Consider the following 23,277-nt stretch of genomic DNA (forward strand, 5'->3'; position numbering starts at 1 on the left):
TCCAACTCTAAGATATGGAACCACCCAGAAGGAAGTTTGCCTCTTCACCTGCTCTCTGTGGGCCAAATTAGATATGGGCTGCGAATATACCACACAATTAAAGCACATGCCCCCACCTGCATACAATCCTAGGAACTGGATTCTTGAGGGTGCTGGGAATTATAACTCTGTGAGGGGTAACTTGCAGTTCACACTATTCTTGGTGTGCGTGTGCTTTACATGCATGTGTCTACGCAGCCAGGATGATAGGGACTGTAAGTCCATCTTCCTTTCACAGAAGATTCTATACGAGGCACAGAAAAATCCTGATTATGGGGATCACTGCAGCGGCAGAGCAAGCCGATTGGGCACATGGGGCAGCGTGCATGCCCTGTGCCCAGGGGTGGGGCCAGCCGCACGTGGGGCAGGGTGAGCTGGGGTAGGATGCTCCGCGTGGCCTCCGAGGAGTCTGCCTGCCTCCTCCCACTCAGCCGCCCTACAGCTGAGGGGGAGGCAGCGGGCGGACTGTGTGGGGCAGCACGGAGCCTGTGGGTGCCCAAGCCACCGCGTCACTCCCAGGAGAGATGCTTGGCTCAGGCACGCTGCAGGCCCCGTGGTGAGTGCCGCCCAGCATTTTGTCACCCCCCTCAGTGGTGACACCCAGGGCGATCTGTCCCACCGCACCCCCTTCCTCCACCCCTGGATGACCGCAAAGCTATTTTAATCTTGAAAGAAAGTAAAATACAAGTCTGAGAAGAACCCATCAGAGGGCAACTAGCCTATGGTGCTGAGGAAAAGTACATGTTTGTGGACGAGGGACGCAGAGCTGGGAAATTCGGTTTTGAATCATTTTAAGCACCACCTCATCAAACTATATACTTTTAAACTGTGTTGTTTAAATTAATAATGTCTTGTTATCAAATGCCTTTAATAGCGTTGACTAATGGCTGAGGCCCTTTTCATTGCCTTTTACTGTTTATAGGTGCCTACATTATTTTTACACTCAATTTCTCCTGCTTCTGCAGTTGTTGCTGGTTTTGTTATTGTAAACCACCAAGTCCACTAGCAATAAGGATAGGAGTGCAGATCACTAGATGAACTATTGATTTATTTAATAAATAATAATTTATAAAATAAATAAATAGTTTATCTGAGGACCAGAATACCTGCAATGAACATCAAGGTATCAGGGATTGGGCTAAAAACTTTCCCCCTCTGCATGTCTTTACTCAATTCGTTCTTTTTTTTCTGTCTCTCTTCATTTCCTCCCCTTAAGTCACACAGCTAGTTGGCTTCATGTCAAGCTGAGTCAGAGAGATCAAGCGATCCACATAAACCAACGTGTGCCTCAAACTGAAGAGCAGAAGCTGAAACTCAAAGTCTCCAAAACTCAGAGAAACCCGAAAGGAAGAAACAGAGGACAAGCACATTTAAAAAAAGGAAGTCAAGTAAACTTGGCATAAAGAAACAGGAAACATTTCTAGGCTTCCCTGAAACTTGCTGAAGCTGCATATTAAGAAGAAACAGAATTTGACCACAAAATATATTTGAAAGTCCAAGAAGAAGAAGAAGAAGAAGAAGAAGAAGAAGAAGAAGAAGAAGAAGAACCACCTAGAGGCAATCCAGATTTCCCCCCAGAAATCTCTAGTAGCTCTCCAGTTGTAATTTAGTACACCTCCAGAAAGGCTCTTGCCAGCTTGCAGAAAATCTCCAGTAGGTACCTAGATATTCCATAGTAGCCTTCCAGTACTCCACCAATAGGCATCTAGATGCAATCCAAATGAAGCCTCCCAGAGGTTTTTCTACCTGCTCTTCAGGATTTGCACAACAGTGATCCAGAAACTCTTCAGTTATCCTCCCCTGGCTATTTCCAACTGCTACCCAAGCCTTCATCTTCTGACTGTGGCCTCCAGAGGGAACTTGTCTGACAGATCTCCAGAATTTCCTCAGAAACCATCCATAAAATTCCCAGCTATTCTCCAAAAATTATCGCACCTTCTCTGGAAACTTATCTTGAAGTCCACCTAGATATTCTACAGAATATCTGAAGAGAGCACTTCCAAGAGAATCTAATAGTAAGAAGCAATTCAGAAGGAGCTCTGATTGTGTTCTTCACAGGGTTCCCTAGGGTTTTGCAGCAGTTGTAGGACAACCTTCCCAGCCCATATTACATCCCGGTTTCTTCTACACACTGAACTTGGTGAAAGACAATATTCCCCTGGTGCCATTTTCCAAAAGCTCTTGTGCTTTTAGATTCTGCCCGCTGGAAGAGGAAGCCGACCACAATAGACAAGGCACTCATCACCTGCTTCCTTGAAAGCATCACCACCACTATTTTTCTTCACCACTCCCAGTTTTCTTTCTTGCCGCCAAGCTGGAGTCACTTAAACGCTGGAATGAGGAGAGGATGGTCTGGTGTGAGAAAGGTGTCCAGATTCTGCTCACCACTGTGGGGGCCTTTGCAGCCTTTGGCCTCATGATCATCGCCATTGGCACAGATTACTGGCTGTATGCCCGTGCCTTCATCTGCAATACCACCAACATATCTACTGAGGAAACCCCCCAGAAAGACAAGAAAGATCCTGGAGGGCTCACCCATTCAGGCCTCTGGAGGATATGCTGCTTAGAAGGTGAGGGGCGCAGTCCAAACGTTGTTAATCCATTCAATAAAGTTCTGGGATAGGTTTCAGGGGCGGCCACTGGCCAGGAACCTTAACACCCTCTCTGCAAAGCAAGTTTAGGGAAAGAACACTGGAAAATAAGGAGAGGGAGACAGGAGAATTGTAGGACAGTACACCAAGCTGGAGCAAATAATAACAAAGATGCAACAAGGGAGAAGCCCTTAGTGTACGATTCATCTAGCATGAGAAAAGGCTGGAAGAAGAGGAAATGAAACTAGTGGAAAGAACTTGCGAGAAAAGTATTGGGCCTAGGTCCTAAAGCATAAATCTTTGTAGTTCAGTGCTGATTAAAAATGAAAGGTATCTACACACAAGGGCTGTTTAGTACTGCTGAGACACTGCTTTCCCCCACTTAGCATGAAAGAAAATTCAGGTGGTGGTTCTGCTCATGGCTAATATGGTTGCAAAATGTTATGTAAGCTTGATTCAGCAGACGCCGTCTGCAACTTTACTTGGAAGCTTCCTGCATCGCAGGGGGTTGGACTAGATGACCCTAAGGGTACCTTCCAACTCTTCTACGATTCTATGATTCTCCTTGCAGCTTCTACCTCTAGTTGCTTCCTATGTAATGTGTCAGCAGTATTAACTATGAATCCTCTTAATTGCTCTTAATTAGTGAGTTCCTACCCTGTGGGGTGGGAGGGTTTGATTACTAATTTCCCTCATTATTTTGTCTTCCGTATTGTAAAATAAAGTTATTTCACAATAAGAAAAGAGGAAGAAAATATGAGAGGATACCAGTAATCAACCACCACCACCCCATCCCTCGGCATTTACAGGGAATAGAAGCTGGCTAATTACAGGGCAATTCACCAGCCATGCTGAATGGAAAGCAATTAAGAGGCAGAAGCCACAAGACAGAGGCTTCTAACTAAAGGCACAGTAGCTCAGAAAAGTTTAATGGTTTCCTGCTCCACACCAGACAGGCTGACGCAGCAGTTTTATTGCATAAATGAATAAAAATAATACAAATCAGTTCTGAAGAAAACACCGGAATGCAACAAGCTGGCAATAATATCTGGATTCTCTGTAAAACACAATTGAAACAAAGGGTGACAATTCCAAACTTAAGCTGCAAGCTTGGCAGCAACCCAATATCCAATAGTATGGCCTAGCAGCTGTTGACTGAGAGATTCAGTTGATGAGACAGGATGAGAGGAAGGCAGCTGGAACAGCAATGAAAGAATCTGTCTATACAGATATATTCTAAAAGCCAGTCACCAACATTGCATCCCACTGTCCCACCATTCAGCCACACTTGTGCCCAAAGAACAGAATACACAATGGAGCAATAGAGCGAGGAGTAGGCTTGATTCTTAATGGGTGGGGTCACCAGAGGCAGGGAGCAGGGTTAGTCCCTACTCTGGAGTGTGCCCCTTTGCTTTCTCCTATGTAACTGGGAAAGCATGGCATCTTACAAAAGAAAACCTAAGCATTGTCCTTGGAGATACAACTGCAGTGAGGGGGGAAACCTGCCCCATCTCTCCTCCCCCATGTGGCCCTTGCAGTCTATAAACCCACCACAATCCTGCCTGTCACAGTGGGCAGGACACCAACAGCAATCAAGTACATATTGTTGCTGTTATGAAGCTCTCTCCTTGCTCTAGAATTCCTCACTCTACCCACATAACAGTAAACAGGCTGCCATGTTGCCCACACAAGGCTCAGTCAAAGATCCCAGGTTCTCACCAAGCAAAAGAAAGCCTTTAAATGCTCAGAGGTCTGCAGGTGCTTGCAACCCCTGCCATCTTCCTCTGCTCATGCTGCCACACCCCACAGAGCAAAATTAGGGTCCTTCCACACTAGCTGTTTCCCTTTCCTGCTGTGGTCCTAAATCAGCCTCTGAAGCCCTGTTCGTACTGAGAGGAAAGCCCTTGTTGGTGCTCTGGTTTTATAGAGTCACGGCTTGTGGTGATATCTCTGACCCTAACTAAACAGAATCATTGATAGTATACCTGAAGGAGCATCTCCACCCCCATCGTTCTGCCCGGACACTGAGGTCCAGTGCCAAAGGCCTTCTGGCGGTTCCCTCATTGCGAGAAGCAAAGTTATAGGGAACTAGGTAGAGGGCCTTCTTGGTAGTGGAGCCCTCCCTGTGGGACACCCTCCCATCAGATATCAAAGAGATAAACAACTACCTGACATTCAGAAGACATCTTAAGGCAGCCCTGTTCAGTTTTTAATGTATGACATCTTAGTGTATTTTTGGTCTTTGTGGAAGCCGCCCAGAGTGGCTGGGGAAACCCAGCCAGATGGGCGGGGTACAAATAATAAATTATTATTATTATAGCTCAGTGGATTAGAGCATGGTGTTGATATATAGAGGTTGCAGGTTCCATCCCCATGTGGGACAACTGCATATTCCTGCATTGCAGGGGGTTGGACTAGATCAGGCATAGGTAAACTCAGCCCTCCAGATGTTTTGGGACTACAACTCCCATCATCCCTACCTAACAGGACCAGTGGTCAGGGATGATGGGAGTTGTAGTCCCAAAACATCTGGAGGGCCGAGTTTGCCTATGCCTGGACTAGATTATCCTCAGGGTCCCTTCCGGCTCACCAGATCCACTTGGGACCCACCTGGGGTGGCCTACAATCTGCGGTGGTGACAAAGTTGGTGAAGCTTCTCAGCTCTGCATGACTTGCCTCTGCATTCCTTCATTACATTGTCACTCCCTACCACTCGTACCTGAATTCCAGAGACCTTTCAGAAAGCTTGAAATGATGCAGATTATCAGCTCCAGAGAGGGAGACTAATTTCAGCCCCCGTCCTTTTCCTCATCAAGCTGCTCATTAGCAAGATTTTTGCCTGCATTGGCTTCCTACGCTTCCATCATTACATGGCCAGCAGCTAAGGATGGATGAAACTGTCCAATTTGGGTTCTCTCTGTTTCTCATTTTTACAGTCTTAAATTCAGTTTCTGCATCAACCTGAATATATTTTTAGTCCTCATGGGGGGGAAATTGTCAGCTTCATTTTGCACATTTCTCCTAAAATACTTATTTTTTATGCATTTTTGTCTAATACACATATTTGTACAAGCTATTTCCCCCTAATATAATGAATTTTTTGTTTGCCATATATGCTTTTTGTGCATATTATGTGGAACAGCATTGCAAAATTCAGAGAAATGTACCTTTCAAAGAGTAATTGTGTTTTGGTTCACTGCGTAGATTCTCGGCAAAACAGAAACAAAATTGATTTTTTTATTTTATCCCTACTTGCAATGCAGTGCCTTCCTTCCCTCATTACTTTTTAAACAGGCTGTCATTCACCTTTTTCTGGGTTGTTTTTTTTTAATTTCTTTAATTCCTTTTTTGCTTTTCTTTTTTTGCACTAAAGCACAAGAATTTTAAAAAATAAATTAAAAAGAGACAAACATCCAAACTCCTGCTGGTGCAACCATGCTGCTTGCTTTTGCCTTTTCCATGGGGAATGGGCACTGTGAGATTGTTAAGAGAAACATAGCACTACATTCAGTGCCATTTAAAGGTGACATCATAGTGATAGCCCTGCTTCTATCTGACTGAAAGGAGAACAGGCAGGGTCGGTGGAGGAGTGATGGGTGTTGTGGCCCAAATCATATGGAGACCACCAGGTCTGGTGAAGGCTGACACCTGAAGGGTCCTGATGGATCACAGAACCATCTAATCCAGAATCCTGCTTCCCATAGCAACCAAGAAGACAGCTCAGAGAAACCCAAAAGCAGAACACAAGATAATAACCCTCCCTATCTTTACCCTGTAGTGAATGGCACACATAACTATGACTATTTTTTTTAGTCCTTGTGGCTAGATAGCCATTGATAGAACTGTCACCTGTGAAAGTATGCATCCCTTCTTAAATCCACCCAAGACCCTGACCATCACCACATCTTGAGAATGAAGTGGAGACTCACCCAGTGCCTTAAAGTTTATACATTTTTCCCGAATGAGCTGGCAACCACCGTATAGGTCAGGCTTCCTCAACCTCGGCCCTCCAGATGTTTTCAGGCCACGATTCCCATCATCCCTGACCACTGGTGCTGCTAGCTAGGGATCATGGGAGTTGTAGGCCTAAAACATCTGGATGGCCGAGGTTGAGGAAGCCTGGTATAGGTCTTACAACTAGCCAGTCGTAATCCCGCTTACTGGGGGACTACCAGAGCAATGTTGGTGACTATGGTAACCTACCACTCTGGGCCTGAAGAAGGTCCCCAGTGCCCCTAGGTGCTCTAGGTGGCTTCTTGGGAAGGGCAATAGCTCAGTGGTGCATCAGCCTTGCACTCAGAAAGTCCTAGGTTCAATTCCTGGCATCTCCAAATAGAACTAAGAAAAATTCTGGTCTGAAACCCTGACCAGCATATACAATACCGAGCTAGATGGATTTGTTGTCTGACTCAGTAGAAGGCAGTTTCTTATGTTCCTATGAGGTAGCGCTTTATAGTGGCCGGGCCTGCCTTGAGAAATGGGGCTTGGCAGACTGTGCTGAGATTTTGTAAGAGCTTGGGATTTGGTAGGGAACATTGTGTGTCACGGAAAACCCAACGAAGTTGGAGCCAATTACCAGGAGATGCATCAAAAAACGCTGCTCTGAGCTCAAGCCGCGTCCACAGAACTGCTTTGAATGCTGGTCATCTCTGTCTCCCTCTGCTCTAGGGCTAAAGCGAGGGGTGTGCGTGAAAATCAACCATTTTCCAGAGGACACAGACTACGATCACGACAGCGCGGAATACCTCCTACGTACGTATAAATAGGGGGCTTATTCATTCCCCTGCCTTGGCCTCGGCAGTAATGTGTCTCTACTGTTCTCCGTTACCAGGGGAAACAGAGTTTGAATACCACTGAATCTCAGTGTCAGAGGTTGCTGGGGCTGAGATACAGAAGATTTAGCTGGAGATGGACAGCAACTCCTACGTATCAAAAGGGGGGGGGGTGCATCAAATATTGTGGTTTCCGGGAGGGGGGTTACTGCACTGCAAAAGGGAGTTGCTTCTCAGTGCTATGGATTCCTTTGAGTCTGCCATGTTGCAGAGAAGGAGTTCACTCATCGTTTCTTCGTGCTGGGGATTACTGACAACTTACAAAGAGGCAGCGGCAGGGTAGACGCAGCTGTGTCAGAAATGCCAAGGATTCCCCATCAGTTCTGCTGAGTGGCTTCTTGCAGCCCCCACCCCACCCCTGCCAGGTAAATACCAAATGCAGGGCTGGAATCATCATTACGCTGACTACTCTCTAGGGTAGAGGCTCCAGCCAAATTAGGGCTCTGCAGTGATTTAATTGCCTTGAATTTGCAAAAGCAACTGCAAAAAAGAAAGTATTCCTCCCTGCCCTGAATATCATTTAAATTTTTTCACGAAACTTTCTTAAGGAAAGGGTGGGGTGCTGCCTTGATTCACATATGTAGGTAAATTTAAATGCAAGCTGCCTGGTCAGAAGGAGAGAGAGAGAGAGAGAGAGAGAGAGAGAGAGAAATGCCTGTGTGCTTGCATATAAGTAACATTAGCCCTCAGGAGGTCATTCATGTAAAAGGATTAGACATTCATGGGGGAATGGTATTAACCATGACAGCTAACTGCATCCTCCATAGAATCATAGAATCATAGAATCATAGAGTTGGAAGAGACCACAAGGGCCATCGAGTCCAACCCCCTGCCAAGCAGGAAACACCATCAGAGCACTCCTGACATATGGTTGTCAAGCCTCTGCTTAAAGACCTCCAAAGAAGGAGACTCCACCACACTCCTTGGCAGCAAATTCCACTGTCGAACAGCTCTTACTGTCAGGAAGTTCTTCCTAATGTTTAGGTGGAATCTTCTTTCTTGTAGTTTGGATCCATTGCTCCGTGTCCGCTTCTCTGGAGCAGCAGAAAACAACCTTTCTCCCTCCTCTATGTGACATCCTTTTATATATTTGAACATGGCTATCATATCACCCCTTAACCTCCTCTTCTCCAGGCTAAACATGCCCAGCTCCCTTAGCCGTTCCTCATAAGGCATCGTTTCCAGGCCTTTGACCATTTTGGTTGCCCTCCTCTGGACACGTTCCAGTTTGTCAATGTCCTTCTTGAACTGTGGTGCCCAGAACTGGACACAGTACTCCAGGTGAGGTCTGACCAGAGCAGAATACAGTGGCACTATTACTTCCCTTGATCTAGATGCTATACTCCTATTGATGCAGCCCAGAATTGCATTGGCTTTTTTAGCTGCCGCGTCACACTGTTGGCTCATGTCAAGTTTGTGGTCAACCAAGACTCCTAGATCCTTTTCACATGTAGTGCTCTCAAGCCAGGTGTCACCCATCTTGTATTTGTGCCTCTCATTTTTTTTTGCCCAAGTGCAATACTTTACATTTCTCCCTGTTAAAATTCATCTTGTTTGTTTTGGCCCAGTTCTCTAATCTGTCAAGGTCGTTTTGAAGTGTGATCCTCTCCTCTGGGGTGTTAGCCACCCCTCCCAGTTTGGTGTCATCTGCAAATTTGATCAGGATGCCCTTGAGTCCATCATCCAAGTCGTTGATAAAGATGTTGAATAAGACCGGGCCCAAGACAGAACCCTGTGGCACCCCACTAGTCACTCTTCTCCAGGATGAAGAGGAACCATTGATGAGCACCCTTTGGGTTCGGTCAGTCAGCCAGTTACAAATCCACTGAGTGGTAGCAAAGTCAAGACCGCATTTTACCAGCTTCTTTACAAGAATATCATGGGGCACCTTGTCAAATGCCTTGCTGAAATCAAGGTAGGCTACATCCACTGCGTTCCCTTCATCTACCAGGCTTGTAATTCTGTCAAAAAACGAGATCAGGTTAGTCTGACATGACTTATTTTTCAGAAATCCATGCTGACTATTGGTGATCACAGCATTCCTTTCTAGGTGCTCACAGACTGTTTGCTTAATGATCTGCTCCAGAATCTTCCCTGGTATTGATGTCAGACTGACTGGGCGGTAATTATTTGGGTCCTCTCTTTTCCCCTTTTTGAAAATAGGGACAACATTTGCCCTCCTCCAGTCTGCCGGGACTTCGCCTGTTCTCCAGGAATTCTCAAAGATGACTGCCAGTGGTTCTGAGATCACATCTGCCAGTTCTTTTAATACTCTTGGATGCAGTTCATCTGGCTCTGGAGACTTGAATACATCTAGACTAGCCAAGTATTCTTGTACTATCTCCTTAGTTATTCTGGGCTGTGTTTCCTCTGCTGAATCATTTGCTCCAAATTCTTCAGGTCGGGCATTGTTTTCTTTATCGGAGAAGACTGAGGCAAAGAAGGCATTGAGGAGTTCAGCCCTTTCTGTGTCCCCTGTTTGCATTTCACCATCTTCTCCTCTGAGTGACCCCACTGTTTCTTTGTTCTTCCTTTTGCTACGAACATACCCATAAAAGCCTTTTTTGTTGCTTTTAACCTCTCTAGCAAGCCTGAGTTCATTCTGTGCTTTAGCTTTTCTGACTTTGTGTCTACACGTACTGGCTATTTGTTTGAATTCCTCTTTGGTGGTTTCCCCCCTTTTCCATTTTTTGTACACATCCTTTTTTAATCTTAACTCAGTTAAAAGTTCTTTAGATAGCCACCCTGGCTTCTTTAGGCACCTTCCATGTTTCCGTCTCATTGGTATTGCCTGAAGTTGTGCTTTTACTATCTCCCTCTTAACAAACTCCCAACCATCATGAACTCCCTTTCCTTTTAGTATTACTGTCCATGGGATCTCACCCAGCACTTCCCTAAGTTTTATGAAGTCGGCTTTCTTAAAGTCGAGAAATTGAGTCCTAGTATGCTTGGCTGCTCCTTTCCGCTGTATAGTAAACTTCAGAAGAGCATGATCACTCGCGCCTAATGATCCTTCCACTTCTACCCCACTAACCAGGTCATCAACATTGGTTAGGACCAGATCTAAAATGGCTGTTCCTCTTGTTGCTTCTCCCACTTTCTGGACAATGAAGTTGTCTGCAAGGCCAGTGAGGAATCTGTTTGACCTTATGCTCTTGGCTGAGTTTGACATCCAACAAATATCTGGGTAATTGAAGTCCCCCATTACTACTATCTCCCTTCCTTTTGCATGCTTGGCCATCTGTTCCAGGAAGGCATCATCTATGTCCTCCGTTTGGCTTGGGGATCTATAGTAAACTCCCACAATGAGGTCACTGTTATTCTTCTCTCCCTTAATTTTGACCCAAATGCTCTCACTTTGGCTTTGAGGTTCTAAATCTTGGATCTCTTCACAGGTATACACATCCCTGACATATAACGCCACTCCTCCTCCTTTCTTGTCTGGTCTGTTTCTCTGAAATAGATTGTATCCCTCCATTATTACATTCCAATCGTGGGACTTATCCCACCAGGTTTCAGTGATTCCTATTATGTCATATTTAGTTTGCTGTACCAAGAGCTCAAATTCAGAGCTCCATATTCAGAAGCAATACAGCTCGGATTACCAGGCGCTTGGAGCATGTGGCCATAGATAGTTATCTCCTTGTTTCTGTTTATTTATCTGTCTATTTATTTTTATTTAATTAATTTATACCCCTTTTGCCAAACCAACTTTCCAAAGTAACTTATATTCAAAGAAAAATAATTATAACAACAATATCATACAATATTAGAAATCAAGTAGAGCACAAAAATAGAAAAACATGGGAGCATTCAAAACCAGCAAAACGCAGTGCTGTCAATCATATTCAAGCACTGTCTAAAAGTGGGAAGGGAAGGAGCTTGTTAGACCTTCCCTGTGAGAGAATGCCACAACAGTGGTGCTGATGCTCAGAAGGCTTTGTCTGTGGTACCCACCAATCAAATAATTTCTAATGGTACACCAGCAAGCAAAGTCTCCCTTGCTGATCTAAGCCTAGACAGGTTCATATGGGCAATTATAAAGATAATCTTTAAGGCCCTAAATGTTCTGAGACCAAGCTATTAATCAGCACTTTAAACTGATCCTTGAACACTGATTGGAAACCACTGCGTTTGAGGTCACATAAGTTGCATATGATTCAACTGCATTGCTCCTACCAAGTATCCTGGCAACTGGGTTTTATACCAATTCCAAGCTGCATTGTTCTCCTGTAGAGAACAATGGAACAGGCCAGTCTGTATGTAACTAGTGCATGGGAAACAGGCCAGATCCACCTCCTCTCAGTAGGGACACAGCTTGCAAACCAGCCAAACAGGTGAAAAGAGTTTCTGGTGACAGACATCCAACTAGGAGTACTCTCAGGCTGTGAATTTTATTTTTCAGGCAGTGGTAGCAGCCAGGGGGCGGGGGGATAGTCCCATCCCAAAGAAGGTTACAGCCTTCATCCAGATGAGATTTCCAGGGGCATCTCATTGGCCACTGCTGGAGACACAATACTGATCTCAGGTCCTAATCCAAATTGTGCCTTTGACACCAAATAGTGCCTTTGATACCTGAGGTGTATGTTTTCAAGGCTCATCCTATTCTTGTACTGTATCTGCATTCTGTTTTACCTGTTTTTAATTCTGAATTCTATATTGTTGTAACCCACCATGGGACCTGCTGGTGAAGGGCAGGTAATAAATTTAATAACCACCACCACCACCACCACCACAACAACAACAATAATAACAACAAGAAAACACATATGGAAGATCTTATTCAGAGACCTCCTGTATCTCACCTCCTCTGACCAAAAGCCAGCTAGCAAGGCTAGTTCAGTTCATGAAAGCTTTGGTTCAAACAGCACACTTATGGTACACTTTAGGGGATGACAAAAGTTGGTGCAGATATTTGTCCAGAATAATGTCGCCCCTAAACACTAACCTGGACAGCATGTCTCTTGCCATGGTGAGAGGGAGGTGGGGGAGAAAGAGCCTTCCGGCCAGTGATGGGTACAAATATCCCATGTGCATTTCTAGGATTAGGTGCTCAAAGGCAAAGCCTTGTTGCCCAACATGGGTGTTCTTCATGACCAAAGCAATTTTGGAGGCGCTTCTCTATCTGCAAGCCAATGTCATCTTAATAGTTTTACTACTTTTTACTCTCGTCTTTTCAATTAAAGATTAGCCAAGAATTAATGAATGACAATCTGTTCTGCCAGGTGCTCTTAACAGTTCCTTCTTCTCAGAAGTCCTCACCTTTCGCTTAAACAGTTCCATCAGGCCTACAAATGTGCCTACAAATAATTTAAAATAAATAAATAGATACATATTTTAAAATAATATCCTGATACTTTTCAAAGGGAAAGAGGAGCAGCCATTTCACATTCCCCTTTAACCAAAAACAATGCAAGACAGATTTGCCTTCCTCCTTTCCAATTCTTGTAACAGCTGAGACACAGAACTCATATTTCGGAACTGACATTAGCCCTGGCGGCAAGAGAGTTCTCTTGGTTGTCCCTCTGAAAGTCCATTCTGATTTGACATGAGTTAGGATGGAGTCACTTGCGCATAAGTAAATCCACTCTTGTACTCTGAAAAATATTCTCATATGCTGCTCCCTGTCTCTCTTAATCAGAGGCAGTGCCTTCTTTTTTCTGGACCTTATCGCTGTTAAACTGCTGCCCCTATTCCAGTGGCGCGGTTAGGTAATTTTAGACTTTGGACATACGCCCTCCCTCTCTACATAGGTGTATTACTTCACAGTGACCTAGTTCACATAACACTAAGCTGTGGCTTGTTTAACAAACCATGAGTTATCCACAATTTGTCCCAAAGATGGTCAAACAAACCATGGCTTGTTCCCCCCAAATTTGGTTTGTTTCCCAATTACTCTGGCCTGGTAGTTTGGTGAGCATCTGGAGTGCAGCAGCCAAACAAACCATGGAAAAGTGTCATAGTAAAAACAAAGAAGGGTTTGTATACCAACCACAAACCATGGCTACAAACTGTGCAGGGGCAAAGCTAGCTGCCACGGCACCCAGAGCAGCACAGGGGCAGGGCTAGCCGTCCACCCGGCGAGCATGGGGGGGGCGCTAGCCGCCTGCACGGTGAGCGTCTGGAAGGGTGTTGCTAGCCGTCTGCACGGTGAGCGTCCAGGGGCCACCCACACAGCGAGCGTGGGGTGGGGTTGGCGCGGCGATGTCAACCGCCCTCACGGCTGACATCCAGTGCACACCACATCTCCGTACCCGCCTTCCTCCGCCAGAGAAACCATGGCCACAAAACCCCCACATTGTTCAGTCACTGTGACACTGTTTAAACATAATGCTAAGCTATGGTTTAATAAAACAGTTAAATAGACTGCAGCTTAGCATTATGTGTGAACCTGGCCAATGTGGTATGCCAGCCCTTCTGTGTTTGGGATTCCCCACTAATTCTGCTGAGTAGGGCCCTAAATGACTGATCTAGCTTTTGAGGATGCCTAAAGTATGTGTGAAATATACTAATATTGTTGTTCATCAAGGTTCGTCTCCCTCCTGAGGCCCCCATGACATTTAAATATCTGAGTGAGGGGTAAGATACATTTTGTCTCTAGCACGCAAGCACATACTCTCCCAACAATTTTCACAGACAAAAATAGGGACATGCTTATTACACCCCAGCTCTCATACCAAGGATAGCTGTCTGAGCCACCCTCCCTCCCATTACAACATTGCTGAAAGCCCTGGTCATTGACTTGCTTACTTTAATCATTTACTTGCCTGCCCCTTAACACAGATTTAATAGCTGGGAGACTGCTTGCTCACTTGGTTAAAGCTAGGGATTTTTTAAAAAGTATGTGATGTACAAACAATTGAAACAGAATTGAATGAAAAATAATAATAATTGTCATGACAATAAGTTACCAACATTTCAAAATATACCTCAGCAGCTGCAGTGTGTGGAACAGCTGGCTGTACATTGCATCGTACCCTTGCATGCATGCACATGCATTGAAAGGCAACAAGATGCATTCACTGTTCACTCTGGCATGAAACCTCTAGAGATTCCAGGAAGAGAGCAGAATTCCAAAGGCTGCAGTTCTCATACTCTCAGAAACCAACAAGACATCCCCAAGAGGCCAAAAAGGAAAATAAAGAAAAAGGACGGAAGGAAAGAAAAGATTGTGATTTGTGAGGGATGAGTACAAAACAAAAAACCAGGGATGACCTATGGCAAATAAGAACAACTAGAGTATCTGCAAACATATAAATGTCTGTTCATGACCACTAAGGCGCCCTGTAGTGCACAGCCTGCCCCTTCTCATGCTGCAGTTTAAGAGCTCTGACTTTAAAATAAATGCAGAACACAGGAGGTAGAGTAGAGCCTTCATCAACATATAATAAAGGGGCTCAGAGTGGTGAGGCGGTAAATCTTTCTTTGAGAATCAGAGTGTTACAAGCATGGCCTTTACATTTTCACTCGTGAAATGTTGGCAGGTATGCAAGGTCTGGTTCCAGTGGGGTTTGATTGTTGCTTTTCTTTGTGGGACAGGATGATTTATTAAGAATGGCCACATGCTGAGGGAAGAAGTGTGGGGAATGGATTCAGGGAATGTGATTGGACAGTCAAGTGTTCTATGTGCAACTCTAAGAGGTGGCTCAAGCCTATTTATTTATATTCAAGTTATATACCACCCTTTATCAAAAGATCCCAGGGTGGTGTACAACATTAAGAACATAATTTATGCAGCATAATAATAGCAACATAATACATAGCGTAATAATAACACAATCATAATAACAGCCCCCCCTATTTAACAGGAAATAGATTTTTAATGGCCAAAGGCCTGGGTAAAAAGGGAGGTTTTTGTCTGATGCCTAAAAACATGTCATGATGGTGCCAGGCGAGCTTCTCTGGGGAGAGCATTCCACAGAAGGAGAGCCACCACAGAAAAGGCCCTTTCTCATGTGCCACCCTCCAAACATTTTGGGGAGGGAGGACAAAGAGGAGGGCCTTGGATGACAGGTGCAGGGTCCGGGTCGGTTGGTATGAGGAGAGGTGATCCTTCGGGTATTGAGGTCCTGAAGAATGGGCCTAAAAACTGTCAGCAAGTGCAGCCGATCCAAGATCAGTGTTATATGTTCAAATCGTCTTGTTCTGGTGAGGAACCTGGTTGTTGAATTTTGCACTAGCTGAAGTTTCCAAACCACTTTCAGAGGCAGCCCTTTGTATAACACTGCAGTAATCCAACCTAGAGGTTACCAGAGCGTAGGCCACAGACGTTAGTCTACCACTGTCCAGATAGGGGTGTAATCGGGCCACCAGACGAAGGCACTCCACACCACCGAGGCCACCTGGCAATGACAGTAATGGATCCAGGAGCACCCCAAAGCTACATATTTGCTCCTTAAAAGGGAATGTAACCCCCTCAAGGTCAGGCGGTCTCCCATCCATCTAGTCTAGGAAGCCACCCACTAACAGTGCCTTTGTCTTTTCCGGATTGAGCTTCAGTTTACTGGCTCTCATCCAGTCCATTACTGTGGCAAGGAACTGGTCCAAGGTGAATTACAAAAATTTCAACCTCTCCTTCCAAAGTGTTGTGGGGGAGATAATTAATATGAACAACATCTTTAACCTTTCGACAGGAAACATTTCCCACATCAGTTTCCAACAGCTTCTCCAGCCCACACACAGGCACACAGGGTGTGTCATAGCTCAGTAGCCACAAGTCATCAATGCTGTGTTACAGCCAATAAAACCAGGCAGGTAAATGAAGTTGGCTCTAGAGAGGCTGTGGATTGATTTAGGCATTACTTATGTAAAACAAACTATCGGCAGAATCTTGTAGCGTTGACCTTGCTGGATTCCACCATTTCAGAGTGAAGGTACAGACTGCACCATCAAATACTTCTTTCCCTCTAGATTTTTTCTGAAGAAATCCTGTATGCATAGAAAACTAGCGTGTCAGGATGAGGCAGGCTGTTTCAGAACATGCCCTGAGAGACTAGTTCTCTCTGTGGAGAGAGCTCTGCTCTCAGACATATATTATTTCCTGCATTGTAATCTCCTCCAACTTACCTTCCCCTCCCCACAGGTGTGGTACGAGCCTCAAGCATCTTCCCCATTCTAAGTGCAATCTTGCTATTGCTGGGAGGGTTCTGCGTGGCTGCCAGCCGTGTCTACAAGTCCAAGCGCAACATCATCCTAGGTGCCGGCATTCTATTTGTTGCTGCAGGTGAGTGGGGGTAAACAATCCCTCTCTGGTTCTCTAGTGTAGTTCCATGTGTGTGTCTATTCAGTGGTCAGTTCACACACACAACAGAGAGAGAGAGAGACAGACAGACAGACAGACAGACAGACAGACAGAGATCCACCAAAAACTTTATCCCCCAGTCTATAGCTGTGTATACACTCCCATTTGCTTTGCATCCAGATGTTCCCAATACTGCTTTGGGAAGAGGTATACACATGATGTAAGCCACAATCTGTATCAATTCTTCCATTTCTTATGAAATGCTGCATTTCAGTGCATTCCCCCCCCTCAAACCAGTTTCAACCTGAACTGGAGAAAAGAACAACCTAGCTGTTTTTTAAGCTGGATATGTGTACACAGCTTATTTCTCTACCAATCTATCACCCTTCCTTTATCACTTCATACATGCATCTACAACTTCACAACTATTTACCTCAACCTTCTTACCCATTCCCTCATCTTTCCTTTCTCTTCCTGCTTATCCTACCAGAGGCGGATTTAGGGCAGTGCAGCTACAGTGTCTCAGCGTCTCAATATATAGGGCAGCTGTGTACGGAGCCAGGAGCTCCCAATTCGAGCCTTGACAACTCCTGACGTATCCATTCACTGCCACCATTTCCCCTCCCGCTTTCATCTTTCTCTAACCCATATCCATATGCAGTGAGTCATCTGCCTTCTCTACCTGCCCACCCCACAGCCTCCCTCATTTCACTGTTCTTTATTTCCACAACTCCTCAGGCCTCAGTAACATCATCGGTGTCATCGTCTACATCTCAGCCAATGCCGGAGACCCTGGCACAAAACGCGACGACGAGAAGAAGAGCTACTACTCCTACGGCTGGTCCTTTTATTTTGGAGGCCTTTCCTTCATCCTGGCCGAGATGATTGGAGTCCTGGCCGTCAACATATACATTGAGAAGAACCGGGAAGCCCATTGCAAGAGCCGCACGGAGCTACTGAAAAACCCATCTTCCTCGTCATCGGCCATCTTGCGCCTGCCCAGCTACCGTTTCCGATACCGCCGCCGGTCACGCTCCAGCTCCCGCTCCACCGAGCCATCACAGTCTCGAGAAACCTCGCCGGTGGGCCTCAAAGGCTTCCCTTCCACTGACATCTCCATGTACACACTATCGAGGGACCCCTCCAAAGCCAACGTCAGCTCGCTCTACGGCGGTGCCAGCGAAACGGCATCGACGGGCGCGGCTGCGTCGGGCGCAACTGGCAGTGGCGGTGGGTTCTTGCAGCTGCACAACACCTTCCCCAAGGACCCTGGTGTCACCGTCACAGTGACTGGGCCTGGTGTAGCGGGGGCGACTGGCACCCTGGGCAAAGACACCTCCTCCAACACCAACACGCTCAACAGGAAGACAACGCCAGTGTAGGGACGGAGTTAAGGGAGGAGGGGGCATAGGGAGGAGGAAAGATGAAGAGAAGACACAGCTCAGAGAGTAGGTTGGGAGAGTCAGAAAGTTGCAAAGCGAGAAAACAATCCATCCATGCATTTCCGCCCCCCCTCCCTCCCTTCCCTCATCCATCCATGAACTCGCATTGCTTTCCTTTTTTCTAACCCGCCAATAGAACCCAAATTCACACCTCACACCTTGGGGGAGGGCAAAGTAGCGGAGGAGTATGTTCACCAGGGGGCTTTCATGAATGAAGTGACAGGGATCAGCCATTCCTACAGCTTAAGAGACACTTAAACCAAACACCATTGTCCTTTCAAAACAGGCACCTCAAGGATAACCTAGATGGACTACTTTTCCCCACCCCACATTGGGATGGAGAAGAGGGGATGCTGTTGTGTCTCAGAGGTGCTTGAGGAAGGAGGATAGTTTTCCTTGCCTACTTGGTTAAGATCTCTAATGGGCAGCCAGATTCAGAATCCGAAAGGGACGTCCGTGTGCGTGTATATGTTTTGAAGACCCTGGCTCCTCCACTCGTAAGCCTCTTACAAGATGGCTTCCACAGCGTACTGTGCCAAATTTGGGGCTGCAGTGTGGATCAAGAGGGTGTTTTGTTCCTCAGCGGGTATAAGGGAACCCTCTCTTCTCCTTCACTGCAGCTTAATTAAGGGCTGACAAAAAAGTTTGTGCCAAAACACAGTGCCAGAATTTTTGTTTTTTAAGGGCGGGGAAGGTGTTTTAAAATCCAAAAGGACCGACTGCCCCCTGGTGGCTTTTAGAAGTATTTCTAATCCACTAGGCTTTGCTTCAATCTCCTTCTAGTACATGTATGGCTGAAGTCTTTTTTCAGTTTCCAGCCCATCTCTAACACTGAGCCATAGCTCTTCCTGAGATGAAGAGGTCTCTGGGGAGGAGAGGGTCCCTGCTATTTACACAGGCACCCCTTGCCCATTGAAATGATAATCAACCAGTCATTACTGACTTTATTTGTTTGTCTCGTCCATTTAATAGATAGATAGATAGACCCCCTTTTTTAATCTTCTTTTCGATATTGGGAAGAAGAACTTTTAAAATGAAACAAGAAGTAAAAATAGAAATGGATTACACTTCTGCTCATCCCTACCTACCCCCCACCCCCAATTCAGCATCCTAGGGAGAATTTTTACATGTATTATAAATATATAAATAGATAGATATAGATAGATAGATATAAACAACAACAAAAAACCACACATATATATGAGAAGACGAACAAAATGATTGTGAAGTTTCTTAGGACTTGGTTGATTTACGTTGGTTGTTTTGTTTTTTTAAACAACAGTGGGATTACTATTTCCCCAGCGGAACTTGTGCCAACTGGCAAGCAGTCGGTTTTACAATCCTGGTATCCTGATCCTGAACCATGCTCGACTTTGCTCCCCTTCTGCATGCAGATAAGGGTCTGCAGATCCTCACTGCCGATCCAGATGGATTTCCTTTTTTGACCGGGTGCCGCAAGATCCCAAGTGGCCCAATGTATAATGTATACCCCTTTCCATCTCCTTAGGAAACATAATCTCCCAGAAACTAGTTTTACTGACTGCTTTTCTCGGGGGTTGGACTCACATATCCTGCATCTGCAGCAAGAGCCGAAGGGGAGACTGTAACTACAGTGCCAGGTTAATTAAGGCCTATCCTGGCAGCACTGGCAGCAGGGGTGTCAGATCAGAACCACACTATTTATTTTTATAGCGACCCTAAAACATGGACTCAGGGAAGAGTTACAATAAATAGATGTTAACAAAATGGATATATTTCACCATTAATGGGGAAGGAGGAGGGGAAGGGGAAGAGAAGGCAGAAATCAAAAACTAAACGTAAAAAATGACAAGACAGCCACCCAATTTCCACTTCTCTTTCTCCATGAATGAGAATAAAACTGGAACAGAATGTCTCACATTCGGCAAATGTATAAAATATATATATGTTAAAATAAAACTCTAACCAAATTGTATAACCAAACCAAAACGACTTTGGAAAGGGTGGTGCAGACTATTGCCACCTTAAATGCACTTAGTAGGAAGGTAAGCACAATGAGAAGCAGTAGGACTTCGTTCTGATTAAGCATGCTTACTGTCTGGCTGATAAACCAGCTGACATAAAATTCAGGTCAAGAATTTTGGTCTGAAATTCTCCGACTGAAGAATTAAGGGTCAACCTATGAAGAATTCAAGGATCCCTGAATACAGCACGGTTTGATTTAGCCTTATTGTCAAAGAGGATATGTTAAAACTTCAAAACAATTAAGTGCTTGGGTAATAGAAATACTGCTTGGTAAGAGGTTTGTCAGAGACTACACTTCTCGTCTTTCAGTAGCTAATCTTATGGGAAAGCCATGTCTGAAAAACAGTTAGAAACTGTGATTGTCTCTTTACTGTTTCTTCCTGCCTTTTAAGAAGTAGTATTTCCCCCCCTCATTTGTTTAAATGAAAGTGTATAGTTTTTTTCGGAGGGGGGGCCACTTAGAATTGTGTAAGGAGGTGGGCTTTTTTTCCTTTTTTTGTGGTAATGTGAGAGGGTGAACAATTTAAAATTTGAGAGGAAAAGTGTACGTTTTAAAATGTGCAATGAGAAAGAAAACCTTTCAGTGGAAAAGCCTCACCTGTTCTAAGTTTTTTTCTGTATAAAAGTGGGTTTCATATTAAAAAAAAGACAAAAATACAAGAACATTTTTTTTTTCAGAGGGGCAAAATCCACTTGATTGTGCTACTTACTGGTGAATAAAGTAAGAGGAGGGGGGGGGAACAATACAAATAAAAACAACAGTCTGTCTGTCATAACAACAACAACAAAATGCATGGATTTTTACTGGAATCTACCTTTCAAATAAAGTCCTATGAAAATATGTCCAGGGGAGGTTGTTACTGAGGGGAAGGGGCACAGCCAAAATGACTTATGTCACAAAAGAAGGCATTGCTACCTTACTATTAACTACAGAGCTGCTTTCTAGAGGAGATCACAGACACACGGGCTGCATATGCCCCATGCATTTAAAGTACATGGCTTCCCCAAAAGATCAATGGGAACTGTAGTTTTACCCACCACAGAGCTACAATTCCCAGCACCCTTAACAGTTCCTGGGATTCTTTGGTGGGGGAATCATTTGCATTAAATATATTAGCCCCATTGTTCATCAAGTCTGCATTCTGGGGATTTTGAAAAGGGTGACCCCCCTCTTTGCACTAGAGTAGGGACGGGGAACCCGTGGCCCTCTAGATACTGTTGGGCTCAGCCAGCATGTCCATTGGCGACTGCAGTCCAGCAACATCTGGAGGTTCTTTGCTAGGGTGAGGGTGAGTGGCTGCGCAGACAGCTAGCTCATAGGCAGCTCTCGATCTCTCCCACTCTGTAGTCTGTATTTCCTTTGGGTGCCATCTCTTCCTTATGTTTGGCAACAAGCTCGCTGTCAGGACATGTTTGAACTGTGGGAGAAAAGGAAAGAGGAGCACTAATCCACTAATCCAAGGTTTCAGGCAGGAGTCTTTCCCCAATTCTACCTGGAGACACCAGGGATTGAACCTGCGACCTCCTGCACACAGAGCAGATGTTCTACCGCTGAGCTTCGGCCTTCCCCTCTGACTGGCAGTGGCTCTCCAGCGGAGACAATTCACACCACTTGCTGCTGCAGGCAGTCATAGGGATGAGGCCTGATGCCTTCTGCAGTCAAAGCATGTGTTCCCTGCTCCTGAGCTAGCACTTGCTAGCAGCCTCATGCTTGGCATTGTTTGGGAATTTGAAGAAACAAAATAATTTTGAAAACGATGGTTAACATTGGGGCAGTTTTCTGAAAGATTCAAAATGGCACCCAGTTGTATCCAAACATAGACAGAAACCAGCTCCATGATCTCTGGAACCATGATGCAAAATTGGTTAGCATCAGTGCAGTTCTCAAAGGTTTGATCCGCTTGGCATCCAGTTGTATCCAAACATAAGCAAAAACCTGTTCATCTATCTCATAAACCATTATGCAAAGATGTGGTTATGATATTTGGTTTGGAAAGGTTCAGGTAAGTCCATTTGTCTTTCTAGCCACATTGGCAAGTGGCTCCCCAGGGGCTCAGGCAGGTGGAGGGTCTTCATCACCATTTGCTATCTGATCCTTTCAGCTGGAGATGTAAGAGATGGAACCTGGATGTTTCTGCATGCAAAGCACATGAGTGCATGTTGTCTGACTAGGAACTAGTGGAGGCTGGTCCATTAGGGTGAATGGGGCACTGCCCCATCAACCTCAGACATTGTATGGGGTAAAAATGCCATAGGATAAATAAATACTTCTTTATTTCCCAAAACATCAACTCTTGTCACCTCTGCCCTTAGACGCTGACAGCTGTCACAGAGCAGTTTTGAGATGCAAATAATGTGCTAGCCTAGCTTGCTGCAAATCATGTGCTAGCCTAGCTTGTTGCTGACAAACCTGACTTAATTTTCAGCAAAGCCCCATGGTACAACCACACATTTCAGGTGTTAATAAAGCAAGACACACACAACAAAAAATTAACAAACAAAGCAGTACTCAATTCATCCTTCTTCCTGACAGCACAGCATGTCTTCTCGGCCTGCATCTCACTCCCTGCAGCACAGCACCCCCTACAGATCTCCCACTGCCATTTCCTGCCAGCCCTGAAACAGCTGTCATTTCATGCTAACTCAGTGTTTTTTCGCAATCAGCTTGTGCTGAGAACACACAGCATCCCGCTCCCCGAGGGCAGCAGGGCGGGGCCACTGTGGCACCAGATGCTCCAGCCTGCTCCTAATTGCATGGATGAACACTCTAAAATCGCCACTTGGCCCTCTGTGGATTTTACTTAACACCTTCAGGCCTGGACCCTCCTGTCCTAGTCTCTTCCTTTAAAGGGAAAGGGACCCCTGAACATTAGGTCCAGTCGTGACTGACTCTGGGGTTGCGGCGCTCATCTCGCTTTATTGGCCGAGGGAGCCGGCGTACAGCTTCCGGGTCATGTGGCCAGCATGACTAAGCCGCTTCTGGCGAAACAGAGCAACACATGGAAACGCCGTTTACCTTCCCGCCGGAGTGGTACCTATTCATCTACTTGCACTTTGACGTGCTTTCATTTTTTTTTAATAAAATATTTATTGAAGTTTTCAAAAGATTTAAAGAAAAACAAAACACA

General features: G+C 45.2%; 1 protein-coding gene across 1 annotated transcript; it reads left to right on the forward strand.

Annotated features, from left to right (window-relative positions):
- The first annotated feature begins 1,256 nt into the window (after positions 1-1,256).
- On the forward strand, positions 1,257-20,990 carry CACNG8 (calcium voltage-gated channel auxiliary subunit gamma 8). Its single transcript, XM_053361512.1, has 4 exons — positions 1,257-2,609; positions 7,299-7,382; positions 16,545-16,685; positions 17,442-20,990. The coding sequence occupies exons 1-4, from the start codon at positions 2,387-2,389 to the stop codon at positions 18,083-18,085; spliced, it is 1,092 nt and encodes a 363-aa protein (XP_053217487.1). The 5' UTR covers positions 1,257-2,386; the 3' UTR covers positions 18,086-20,990.
- The last annotated feature ends 2,287 nt before the right edge of the window (positions 20,991-23,277 follow it).

The sequence above is a fragment of the Podarcis raffonei genome, chromosome 13 (genome assembly GCF_027172205.1).
Source record: "Podarcis raffonei isolate rPodRaf1 chromosome 13, rPodRaf1.pri, whole genome shotgun sequence".
Taxonomy (NCBI): Eukaryota; Metazoa; Chordata; class Lepidosauria; order Squamata; family Lacertidae; genus Podarcis; species Podarcis raffonei.

Bases quoted from the DNA above. Each gene is read 5' to 3' on its own strand.
- CACNG8 (XM_053361512.1), top strand. From the start codon at position 2,387: ATGGTCTGGTGTGAGAAAGGTGTCCAGATTCTGCTCACCACTGTGGGG. The intron at 2,610-7,298 runs GTGAGGGGCGCA...CCTCTGCTCTAG, and splicing joins GAGGATATGCTGCTTAGAAG to GGCTAAAGCGAGGGGTGTGC. The intron at 7,383-16,544 runs GTACGTATAAAT...CCCTCCCCACAG, and splicing joins CAGCGCGGAATACCTCCTAC to GTGTGGTACGAGCCTCAAGC.